Raw genomic sequence first — 12,435 nt, 5'->3', positions numbered from 1 at the left:
GAAAATCTAGCCTTCCACAGATAGATAATTGGAAAAGGAGATGTATATTAATAGTATTTTCAGATGATTTAATATTACACTAAAACTCAACAAGTAGTTTTTGAGAGGTAGTGCAAAGTGGAATCTGAAACCATGCCAATGGACTTTTTGTAATGTTAAATTTCACTGGTGCATCTTGCATTTTGAATGACTCTTTAACCCATGTGTAATTTTTTAATGTGTTGGTTGTTTGGAAAATATTGGTTCACTGACCAATGTGTCATACATTTGACACATTGCTTATTATACAAGATAGAAAAGTCATATTCATTAGTATCACTACATCTCTTATCAGAAAAGTATTGGAAAGCTATCAAGCTCACTGTGGTAGTATATATAAAGTTTCCAAATTTTTAATTTTTGCTTGAAAGCTTGAATTTTATCATTGCCAAACAAATGCTGTCAGTTTGTTTTCCTTGAAGTGATGGGCACACTTAGTTCATTTTCAAAAGAATGTCTACCAAATACCCAAGCCTGAATAACCACAGTTTCTGTCAGTTATTCTTTCAAGTAAAAATAGTGTTTCTTGAAAAAAGAGCCTAGGTCAGCTCCCAGCTTAAGCACTAGCACCAATGCTTTTTTTCGTACTTCTTGTATTTCTGTATGCAGCAGAAATGCTTTATGTGTTCTTCCCATTTCATCACAGACTATTACAAGGGTTGAGGTAATTGTTTATGGTTAGTTACATTAAGGAACTTAAGTGAAACAGTTTTGTTGTTGCTGTTGTTTTATCTCCCCCCCCCCCACTGTGAGTGAATGGCAATGGAGAATAAATACAATGACCACTGTTAAGATTTGCATGGCCTTAATTCCTGCTAAGGTGTGTTCCGTTTTAGTGACCATTGCTTTGTGCCATCAGTGCAAATATCAACAAAAAAGAACAAAAAAATATTTAGTGAGAAATGAAAACGGCAAATATTGTCTTAATATTAGAGAAATAGTTTTGACCTCGTGAACACCCTTAAAGGTTCTCAGGGACCCTTGGGGGTTTGCACACTATACTTGAGAACTGCTGTTCTATTTCAGGGTGATTATATATAATTTACATTTTTTTAAGACTTAATTTTTTTTCTTTTTAATTTTGTTGGAAAATGTTGGGGAACAGTGTGTTTCTCCAGGACCCATCAGTTCCGAGTAGTTGTCCTTCAGTATAGTGGCAGGCGCAGTTCAGCTCCAAGTCCAGTCACCATTTTCAATCTTAATTGCAAGGGGGCGCAGCCCACCATCCCATGTGAGAATCAAATCGGCAACCTTGTTGTTGAGAGCTCGCGCTCTAACCAGCTGAGCCATCCGGCCGCCCCACTGGCAGATCAGTGGCAGCTCGTTGTCTTCAGTCTAGTTGTGGAGGGCGCAGCTCACTGGTCCATGTGGGAATCGGACCAGCAACCCTGTTGTTCAGAGCTTGCACTCTAACCAACTGAGCTATCCAGCCACCCCAAGACTTAATTGTTTTTTTTTTTTTTTTTTTAGAACAACTTTAGGTTCACAACAAATTTGAGAGGTCAGAAATTCCCCATATCCCTCCTGCCCCCACGCTTGCACAGCCTCCCCCATTATCACCATCTCCTACCAGAGTGGTGCAGTTGTTACAATGAATCAACCTGCATTGACACATCATAAACTACCACCAAAGTCCATAGTTTATATTATCACTCTTGGTGTAAATTCTGTGGGTCTGAGCAAATTTATAATGATGGGATAGGTATCCATAATTTTGGTATCCTGCAGAGTATTTTCATTGCTCCCCCAAATCTTCTGTGCTCCTATTCATCCCTTCTCTCTATACCAACTCCTGGCAATCACTGACCTTTTTACTGTCTTCGTAGTTTTGCCTTTTTCAGAATGTGTTATAATTGGAATCATACAGTACGTAGCCTTTCAGATTGTCCTCTTTCACTTTTGACTTTCAGCTTCCTCCATGTCTTCTTTTCTTGATAACTCATATCTTTTGAGCACTGAATAATATTCCATTTTATGAATGTACCACAGTTGATTCACCTACTGAAGCACATCTTGGTTGCTGCCAAGTTTTGGCAATTATGAATAAACTTGGTATAAACATTCGTGTGCAGGTGTTTGTGTGGGCATAAGTTTTCATCTCCTTTGGGTAAATCCCAAGGAACATGATTGCTGGATTTTTATGATGAGAGTATGTTTACTTTCTTAAAAAACACCAAGCTGTCTTTGAAAGTGGCTGTATCGTTTTGCATTCCCACCAGCAGTGAATGAGAGTTCCTGTTGCTCCAAATCCTCACCAGCATTTTGGTGTTGTCAGTGTTCTGGGTTTTGACCATTCTAATAGGTATCCTATTTTAATTTGCGTTTCCCTGATGATGTATGATGTGGAACATCTTTTCATATGCTATTTCTGTGTATCTTCTTTGGTGAAGTGTCTATTAAGGTCTTTGGCTCATTTTTTAATTGGTATTTTTGTTGTTGTTGTTGTTTTAAGAGTATGCTTTGAGTTGCTTTGTGTATTTTGGATATTGTGTGCTATCAGATATAGAATGTCTTTTGCAAACATTTTCTTTCAACCTGTGGCATGTCTTCTCATTCTCCTGACATTGTCTTTCACAAACCAGTTTTTAATTTTAATGAAGTCCAGCTTATCAGTTATTTCTTTCATGGATTGTGCCTTTAGTGTTGTATCTATAAAGCCATTGCCATACTCAAGGTCATCTATATTTTTTCCTATGTTATCTTCCAGGAATTTTAGAGTTTTGCATTTTATGTTTAGGTCCGTGATCCCTTGTGAGTTAATTTATGTGAAAGATATAAGGTCTGTGTCTAGATATTTTTGCATATGATGTCCAGTTGTTCCAGCACCATTTATTGAAGAGACTATCTTTGCTCCATTGTATTGCCTTTACTCCTTTGTCCAATATCAGTTGACTATAATTATATGGGTCCATTTCTATGCTCTTTATTCTGTTCCACTGATCTGTGTGTCTGTTCTTTCACTAATAGCCCACTGTCTTGATTACTGCAGCTTTATAGTAAGTCTTGAAGTCGGGAGTGGCAGTCTTCCAACTTTGTTTTTCTTCTTGAATATCGTATTGTCTCTTCTGGGTGTTTTGCCTGTAATCCACTTTTGAGAGGGAAATGGGATTCTGTTAGTAACCTCAGAATAACAGGTGTAAACTAGGATGGTCCTGGGCAAACTGGGACGTGTAGTCATCTAGCCTATGATTGCTTTATCTCCAGGGCAGTTCAGATTGCTTCTGCTATTTGGTCTTCATGTCACATGGTCTTTTTGATGAAACCATCAGTCATTGTGGGAGGAAGAAAGGGAAGAACAGGAATATAGAGAGGTTTGTGGTGACTGTCATCTTCGAGCATTCAAACTCCTAAAGTTCAGGTACAAACTATGTGTCCAATTGTTCTTGAACTTAGATCTGGTGAAAATTTCAGCAATGCTGTTGGTTCTTGAGGTGATTTGAGCTAGAATATTCAGTTTGGTCATCAGGAGACATCCACATACAAATGAGTAGTCACAAAGAAGAAATTGACTAGTCTTTGCACCTCTTGAATCATGTGACGTGGATATTAAGATTTGGAATGGTTGGGTCAATGCAGGACCAAGAATTGTGAAATTATTAGGTTGATATAAAAGTAATTGCAGTTTTTGCTATTATTTTTAACCTTTTAAACCGCAGTTACTTTTGCACCAACCTAATATTAACTGCCTAAAGACGTTTTGGTGCATAGGGAAAGTTACACTTATAAATGTGAATGTTGTTATGTTGTATTAACTTTTTACAAAATTTCTTAAATATGTTTGAGAAATCGAACTCTTTCTAAAGCCTATTGTTTGTGAAATTTAATATTTCTAGAACAGATACACGAAGACCAAAATTTTGACACTTTGTTTATGTTAAAACACATATTCAGTTAAAACTTAATTGGTTATCAAAACCATCTTGAATACTTTAAAAAGTGCATTTCAGGCACATAAATTTATATATATGAATATATATATGTATATATATATAGTTTGTGAACATATATAAATGGTGCATATAACTTGTGAATTTAGTATCAAAATTAAGTAGGAGCTGCATGAAACTTCACTATAAAACTTAGTTCATGCTTTTATTCTGATGGCTATAAAGAAACTCTTAAAACTCTTATAGCTCTGTTTGATTTATATAAGTATAGAGAATTATCCTTTAGGATTTATTGCAAGGTCTTTAAAAGAAGAGCATTGTGGCTATTTTTCCTCAAGAAATTCATTTAATTGCTTCAGACAATGTGTTAACAGATTGTTGTTTCCTCTCAGGCGATGGCTTAAGCTGTACCAGCTTAAGCTCTGCTCACTTCAGCTAATTAAGACTAATACCATTGAGTTGCTGCCACTCCAATTCTTTCTAATTGAGCCTTTCTGAAAGAATGCCTGTTAATAAGCAAAGCCATAGATGTACAGAGGATAAAAATAATTTTTTGCTTCATTAACCATCAATCTCTGTAGCCTCACGTCTGCTGTCTTAACGTGGGAAGAATAACTATTCTTTTTATCTTTCAAATATTTAAAAAAGTATTTGCTCTTCTGAGCTGTTTGTTGTATATGACAGAGCCAGAAGTAGATCTTTGGGGCAGTTTTCCTTAATGCAGTATGTGGAAAGGCCATAATAAATACTACATTTAATAATACATATGTGCTACATAAACATACTCAAAAATTCTTGTTTTTATGAAAGAAAAGGCACCGTGATAGTCTCATAGTCACGTTCTGCTAAGTAAAATGAACCTTGAGGTAAGGTGTAAGGTTGTGACATTGATCAACTGAGATCCCTTTACTGGAGTTACTATTTGTTTTTTAGGCTGATTTTTTTAAATGATTGCATGTACAACCATTTGGCTAACCTTTTGGATGTGTTATAAATGAAGGGACAGTTAGTATAGAAAATTGGTAGATAATAAAGGAAAGATACATGAGGTTGCAGTTCTAATGCAGGTTGAGTTGGTGTTTTCCTAAGAATTTGTTCTTATATTTTTCTTAGTAGTCATACCTGTTTCATGCAAAGACTTCAGGAGACATGTTCCTATTCATTTATTTCTAAAACTATGCAGCTGTGCTTGCTTACGCGGCTAAAGTACTGTAAATAATTTTTCATAAAAATGAATAAATTAAAAATTCTTTTGAACCTATAAAATTTAGAATGGTTTATGTTGAGTTATATAATTTTGCTCAATAGTTTAGTCTCTTGGAAATGTGCTTTTTAACAAATACTGCTTTTTCTCCCCTGTGAAAAGTTGTAATGGAGATTTAGTGCGATATTGACTTACTAAAGGCAACATAGGTATTCCATTATGCATTTCTGTAGTACTGGATACTTGATCACAATGATATATTTTCTTTTGGCATTTAAAGTAGGTTAGTTGTAAAGTCTTTATAGTTGTTGGGAAAAAATATAGTTAAATACTTTTACCTCTCTTGGAATCAGGAAGTTTAGAATTGACCATGGTCAAACACATTGGTGATGAAAACAGTTTTTAAAAAATAAGGTAGACTTAGCAATTTTGTTAAATTGGTGAAGTCTAATGGATGTATAATTATTTTGTTTTCTATGCAGCATCGTTAGTGATTCCTGCTGGTAGAACGCTTCCCAGTTTAAACACAGCAGAACTGGTATGTAGCTTATTTAAGATATATTTTAAAAGATATGTGAATGGTGGCAGAAGGCTGGCCATAGATGTAGTTCCTAATTCTCCGTTTGAATAGGAAAAGATGTAGTAAAGGATGGGGAGACAGGAATAACTTCTGTAACGTTGATGTTGCAAAAACTCCTGAGTTCCAGAATTGACGTTTTCTTACCACCTTTTCCTACTCCCAGAGTAGTTGTTAGCATCTGCCAAGATTGTACCTACAAGGTTAGGACATTTCTGAAGTTACATTGTATGGAGTTTTAATACACTGTATAACGTCATATATTTGGTGGATCCTAAATAGATAATATTGATATGGTATTTTTTTCTGATTCCTCCCCCTCCCCCCAGAATTGAGTTACATCATAATTCTTCCTTTAAGTGGAATATTTTGGTAACTTTTTACTTTTGTGTAGTAGAGGTTACAGTACAGATTCCCCTCATCTAGGATTGGGGGCAGAAAATAAAATTAAAATTTACATATAGAAAATTGAGTAGTTTTTAGTGGGGAAAAGTAGCCCTTTTTCTCTTACCTTTCTTCCATGGTACCAATGGAATATAACCCACTGTTTTTCATATTCTTTCAGCCCATGAGCTACCTTTCTAGGGTAAAGAGTTTAGTGGGCTATTTATTTCCATTTCTTCATTAAAACCAAATGATAACCACACCCCTTTCAGGATTTTTGGGAAGAAGAGTGCTGCTTTTGATAGGAGACCAATGAAGAAATAGCTCTGCCTCTGAAATTCTTGGAAATACCTTTTTTCCTGATTAAAGAAATCATATACTTCTAAAAAGTAATAACAAATTTATAACGTAAAAAGTGAAAGACACCTGCAGTATTATACCCCAAAGAGAACTGCAAAATTGCCCCCAAGAGGGTTGTACCCTATACCCTCATACAAGCAGTCTGAGAGAATTGATTTTTATCACATATTAATCTTTTGAATTTTTGCCGGTCTGACAGGCAAAAATGTTAATTGACTTTTGATTTAGTATTTAAAATATTTAAAACCCTAAGTTTTAATTATTCCAAAGTAAAAATTATACACTGCTGTATTACATACTTAAAAATACCATTAGTGATCAACTTCCAGACTAGAGGTCTCCTATAAACAGCTGTGGATCTTACACTTCACATCTTGAAGATCAGTGGCCCAGGCAAAGCTATGTAGTGGGCAAGTTTTATAAGTCAGATTTTTTGACTCTCTGAGAGATCAGGGAACGAAGATACAAATAAAGCCCTTTTCTAACTTTCTAATATAAATTTATCATGTAGGGGTCCTCCAACTCCAGTGCAAACTTGGCTTTTCCTGGTTATCCTATTCATGTACCAGCAGGTATGATACTACAGACTGCATCTGGTAAGAGTGTTGTCTGAATGTGTTTTCTTTTTAGCACTGGTATTGCCTTCTGGATGTTAATTTTCATGATTTTAAAATAAACTTTATGCCAGAAGTTATTGAAGTCATGGGAACTTTTAATAAAACTTATTTTAAAAGTAGTGATGAATGATGATTATTAGTGTTGTGAAGGCAATCTACCATGAAAGACAACTGTACCAGGCCTGTCCTGTATTTCATTCCTAATTGTCTTTCCCAGCATTGTATAAGATGCTTTATATATGTTTTCTCTGATTCAAGTCAGATATCTAAACATATCTGCATTTCTGCATTTAGTTGATCAAGAAAAAACTAAAGATTTATATTGATCAACTTTTGCCTCCTTTCTTACTGGAGATTGTATGACATAACAGAATATCCAAAATGTTTGGAGATTAACCAACCTCTGCTTTTCAGAGTATGGTTCCTTGATTTGAAAGAGAATCATACCTATTCTTTGGGTTGTTGCCAAGTTTAAGCAAAGCATCTAACTCAGTGTTCAACAAAGAAATTTCATCTTTTCAGTAGAATTTTAAGGGGAGGAGGAGGGATAAATTTGATAACTTTTGCAATTATTAAGTTCTTGTTTGGTATCCTTGTCTTAAAATTGTTTTATCTTATATTTTAAATGTATAAAATATATTCTCCATGATTATGTTTGTTAAAACTGCAATTTGGGTTGGTAACATTGTAATTTATGAAACAACGGGAAAGGATCACGGAGTTAATATTGGTGGCCTGTATGTATCTCAAAATGTGCCGTATTAGCAATAGTCGGGAAAGGCTAGAGTTAAAGTAAAACATATTTAAAAATTTTATTTGAAAGGAAATTAGGATTCTCTTCTTAGTTTGATTCCTCTCTCTCTCTCTCTCTCTCTCTCTCTGATTTCTCTTTTCTAAGGTCACCTTTATAAAGTCACTGTACCAGTTATGGTGACACAGCCTTGTGGAAGAGCAGCTATTCTTCAGCACCCAATTCAGCAAGTATTTCAGCAGCTTGGGCAGCCTTCAATAACACAGAGCAGTGTTCCACGACTGAACCCATGTTCTCTTCAAGCAACTACTGAAAAAGCACAGCGAATGGAGACTGTGCTCCAACCACCCACAGTTCTTTATTCTGGGACAGTGGATAGGAAGCATTTAGAAAATGCCACCAGTGATATACTTGTACCTCCTGGAAATGAGCATAAAATCATGTCTGAAGCTTTGCTGAGTCAGCCGGAGGGCTCTCAGTCTATCCATCTTCCAGGTGTTGTATTTTCTCCACAGGTCTTTCAAACAGATGCTGACGTGGAGCCTTTACTCTGTGTTCCAGCAAGCATGACTCCAAATCGGCCTGGTGGGCCCCTCTCCCCGGGCCCTCAGGGGCCTCAGCACCAGCACATATCTGATGTCCAGCTTTGTGCTCTTAGAAAGAGAATGCTTGGATGTGATTCTGTAACGCAGCCAAGAAATACAGAGAAGCCCAGCAGCCTGCCTGTCTCAGAGAAGGTAGTTTTAAGTTTAACTTACGAGTATTAGGGGATAAACCGTGGCCAATGATTAGACATCCTGAGTTTAAGCTATACGGTTACTCAGAAGTATAGTTTTGTTTTTTCCTTTAGAAGATTTTAAAAATTGTTTTTACTATAATAATCAGTTTTTAAAGTATTCATGCTCAGTATTTCTAAACTTTTAATTTCAATTAATAGAATATTTTTTGAAGAAAATGCGTTTGTTTTAAGGTAATCCATTTTTACCTCTCCTTTACATTGTGAGAATTGTTTTGTCTGCAGATAAAATTTAAGACACAAAAATCCATCCTAGTGATTAAATGAATACTTTGAAGTTAATTCATTGTCGTACTTAATATACAAGAGATCCGAAGTATTTTTTTCCTTGTTCTACCTAATTTTTCTAAGCTCTCAGATGAAAAATTTTCCTACATGAGGAATTCTCTTCTAGTAGATACTTTGTTTCTCCCTGTTTGCTAAAACACTAGTTAACTTAATTTCTCGTGGCATTCAAACCAGTAAAAAATAGCTTCTAATTAACTATCCATATTGAAAATAGGTTTTAATTATTAATTTCCAAGGAATTCATTGTGATGGCAGAAGGATTCATGGAGAATTTTGGGTGGTAAGATAAAAAACAACAACTCATGTTATCTTTTTACAATAAAAAGCGTGCTTTACAGCTAACTCCATTTATACAATATTTAGTGGCATATGACAAATAAGTAAAAGTATGTGTCTCTAGCTAATGGTGTAGTGGTCCTCTAGAACTGCTGCACAAATCTGTAGCAATGGGTAGTTAAGTGCCACCGTTTCATTCTCCGAGGTAGAAGGGGAAAACTATAGGGCATAGAGAGGGATAACCAATAAAGAAAATGCCTGTCAGAAGCTATTTGACCTATTTCAGAATGTTTCAGATATTTGATGAAGCCTGTTCAGTATCTTTTAGCATCTGTTTCTAGTTTAGTTTTGTTATAAAGTACTAAGATTAAAATGTGTTTAGAAATTTTTTTGTTATATTTTCCACATAATATATACAATTTAAGAAATCTAGGCTAACCTCATAATTATGAAACATTTGGTTTCGAGGTAAAATAACTAAATCTAAAATAAGTGTTTGTTTTCATTACTGACAACTTTTAGAGACATTTTTCTCCAGGGCTCTGTATGATCTTTGCAGAGTTTTGGTGTGATAATTTAAGGACTTACTCTACTGTTACTTACTAGATGTCAACTTGTACTTTGTTCTGATATGGGGAAATAGATTAGTTAAGGGAGGTGTATCAAGGATTGTTTAGGGGATAGTGGTTGAGAGCTTAAGCTTTGGAGCCACAATAGGTTCAACTTCCAGATTCCTCACTCATAAGCAAGCTACACAATGTTTCTCTCTGAAATCATCTTCTGTAAACTGGGCATAAAACTAACCTCATAATTTTTAGAATTATTGGAGATGATGTGTAGAGTTTTTATTAGCTTCTAGCACCACAGTAAGCTTTAAAATTGTGCCATTAATGCCTTATGGGCGTGTGATATATTGGGTAACTTTTCATATAACTTGTCGGTTAGTATTAAAATAGATCTATTAATATATTTAAAACACAAAAATCCAAATATTCAAAAGTATTTATAAAACATTTTTTATTAATTTACTGCAGGATAGCTTTAAAATAGTTCATAATCTGGTAAAGTTTATGCTGATGTAATTTTCAAAAAAATTATAAATAGCTTTTTTATAACTAGTTTTTCAGAAATTCTTATTGCTTAAAGCAAGTTACAATTAGCTCTAATTGTTTATTTTTCCTGTGTAGACTACCAGAGATCTTAAATTTTTATGTAAATTTAACATTCTTACTGTTTCGTAAAATATATTCCCGACAATTTTTGACGTGTTCCTGTTTTAAACTGTATGTCACTATATTAAGTTCTTCCTCAATGTGGGAATTTAGTTTTCTAAATCTTATAATGCCATAGAGAACTAGAAACTCGGGTCGTTATTAGAACTCCAAAAAATAGGATTAGGAGATAAAAGGGTATGGTAGTGTATCTTAACTCCCTTTTATCTCTTGCCTGTCCTGCACGGCCATCCTCACTGCCCCAACGCCAAATATTGTCATTTCTGCTGCCTGGTCTTTTAATTATTTACCTTTCTGACTGCATCCTTTTATCTCCTTCAGAAGCTCCTTTTCTTTATCTGTCCCTCCTGTTTCCTAAGGGTCTATCCTCAGCTCATTTCTTACTTCATGTTTTCCCTGGGCAGTCTCATGCCTTATCTTTTTAAAAAATTTTATTGAGGAATAGTGGGGAACAGTGTGTTTCTTCAGGGCCCATCAGCTCCAAGTCGTGTCCTTCAATCTAGTTGTGGAGGACGCAGCTCAGCTCCAAGTCCAGTCGCTGTTTTGAGTCTTTAGTTACAGGGTGCATAGCCCACCGTCCCATGGTGGGGAATTGAACCGGCAACCTTGTTGAAAGCTCACGCTCTAACCAACTGAACCATCCGGCTTCCCCTCTGGAAGCTCCATGTCAGCTCATTGTCTTCAATCTAGTTGTGGAGGGCGCAGCTCACTGGTCCACATGGGAATTGACCCGGCAGCCCTGTTGCTCAGAGCTCCTGCTCTAACCAACTGAGCAATCCGGCCACCCTCATGCCTTATCTTGGTTTTAACTACCACCTATTGATCACTATACTTTCCACCCTATTACTCCTCTGAACTTCCTCTTGTGTCTGTTTGCCTTCCAGACACTTCTGCCAGAATGTCACAATAACTCATTGTTCCTCATCAGAGATGCTGCATGGTAACACTGCCCACCTGGTGTCCCAAGCTAAGGACTGCAATCATCTTTTGGTTCTTTTCCCCCTTAATCTCCTTATATCATCTGCTTTTTAAAAATTATTTTTAGAATGTGGTAAAATACATATGACATAAAATTTACCATTTAACCATTTTTAGGTGCATAGTTCAGTGGCATGAAGGACATTCACACTGGTGTGTAACCATCATCACTATCCGTCTCCAAAACTTTTTCATCATTTGAAACTGAAATTCTGTACTCACTAAACAGTAACTCCCCATTATAACCTCCATTCAGCCTCTGGTAACTTCTACTTTCTGTCTCTATGAATTTGGCTACTCTAGATACCTCTAAGTGGAATCATACAATATTTGTCCTTTTGCGACTGGCTTATTTTAGTTAGCATAATATTTTAAAGTTCTTAAATGTTGTAGCATGTGTCAGAATTTCATTCCTTTTTAAGGCTGAATCATGTGATTTTAATAACTTTTAGGACTAAATATTTCAGGAATCTGTTCCCTCATCTTCATCCCTACGGACTTTGCCCTAATTGTCTCTCACTTGGGATAACATAATAGTTTCCTAACTAATTTATTAGCTTATAGTCTTTGCTGTTTCTCACTCCACTCCTCCCGGTCCATCCATCCTAGCGGTTAAAGGCTTAGGCTTCAAGGACCAGAATTCTTTTGAATCCCTTCTTTATCCCTGTGACTTGGACACGTTGCTGTTTCCTGATTTGTAAAATAAAGTATCTACCACAGAGTTGTGGGGGTGGGAGGATTACGTGAGATAATCAATGTGGTAAGTGTTCAGTGCATCTTAGCTATTATCTCTGTCCTTACGGCTACCAGAGATTTACTCCAAATGCAGCCTGCTTAACAAGTCACTGAATGTCCATCACCTACGGGATAAAGTTCAAGCTCCGTAATGTCGCATGCAGGGACCTCAATGTTTTTTTCTCAGCCAGAGTTTATTTACTCTTCCTTCATTTCATGCCTACTACTTTATTGGGAACACCAAACTGTAAGTGAATCTGTGTCAGCCTTTTTTTCCCTCCCTCTCTTTTTTGCTTTTGTTATCCTCTTTG

At 35.9% G+C, this 12,435-nt stretch overlaps 1 protein-coding gene across 1 annotated transcript in view; it reads left to right on the top strand.

Annotated features, from left to right (window-relative positions):
- GTF2A1L (general transcription factor IIA subunit 1 like) overlaps window positions 1-12,435 on the top strand; it is a 34,766-nt gene that overhangs the window by 5,549 nt on the left and 16,782 nt on the right. Inside the window, exons 4-6 of the mRNA XM_019719195.3 lie at window positions 5,613-5,668; window positions 6,963-7,047; window positions 7,967-8,556. Of these exons, the coding sequence (XP_019574754.3) occupies window positions 5,613-5,668; window positions 6,963-7,047; window positions 7,967-8,556 (731 nt within the window). The remainder of the gene's footprint in view (window positions 1-5,612; window positions 5,669-6,962; window positions 7,048-7,966; window positions 8,557-12,435) is intronic.

This window comes from Rhinolophus sinicus, chromosome 2 (assembly GCF_057876585.1).
Source record: "Rhinolophus sinicus isolate RSI-liver-muscle chromosome 2, RSI-T2T, whole genome shotgun sequence".
NCBI lineage: Eukaryota > Metazoa > Chordata > Mammalia > Chiroptera > Rhinolophidae > Rhinolophus > Rhinolophus sinicus.
Note: the sequence above shows the minus strand (reverse complement) of the source record. Positions and strands in the feature narration are given on the sequence as shown.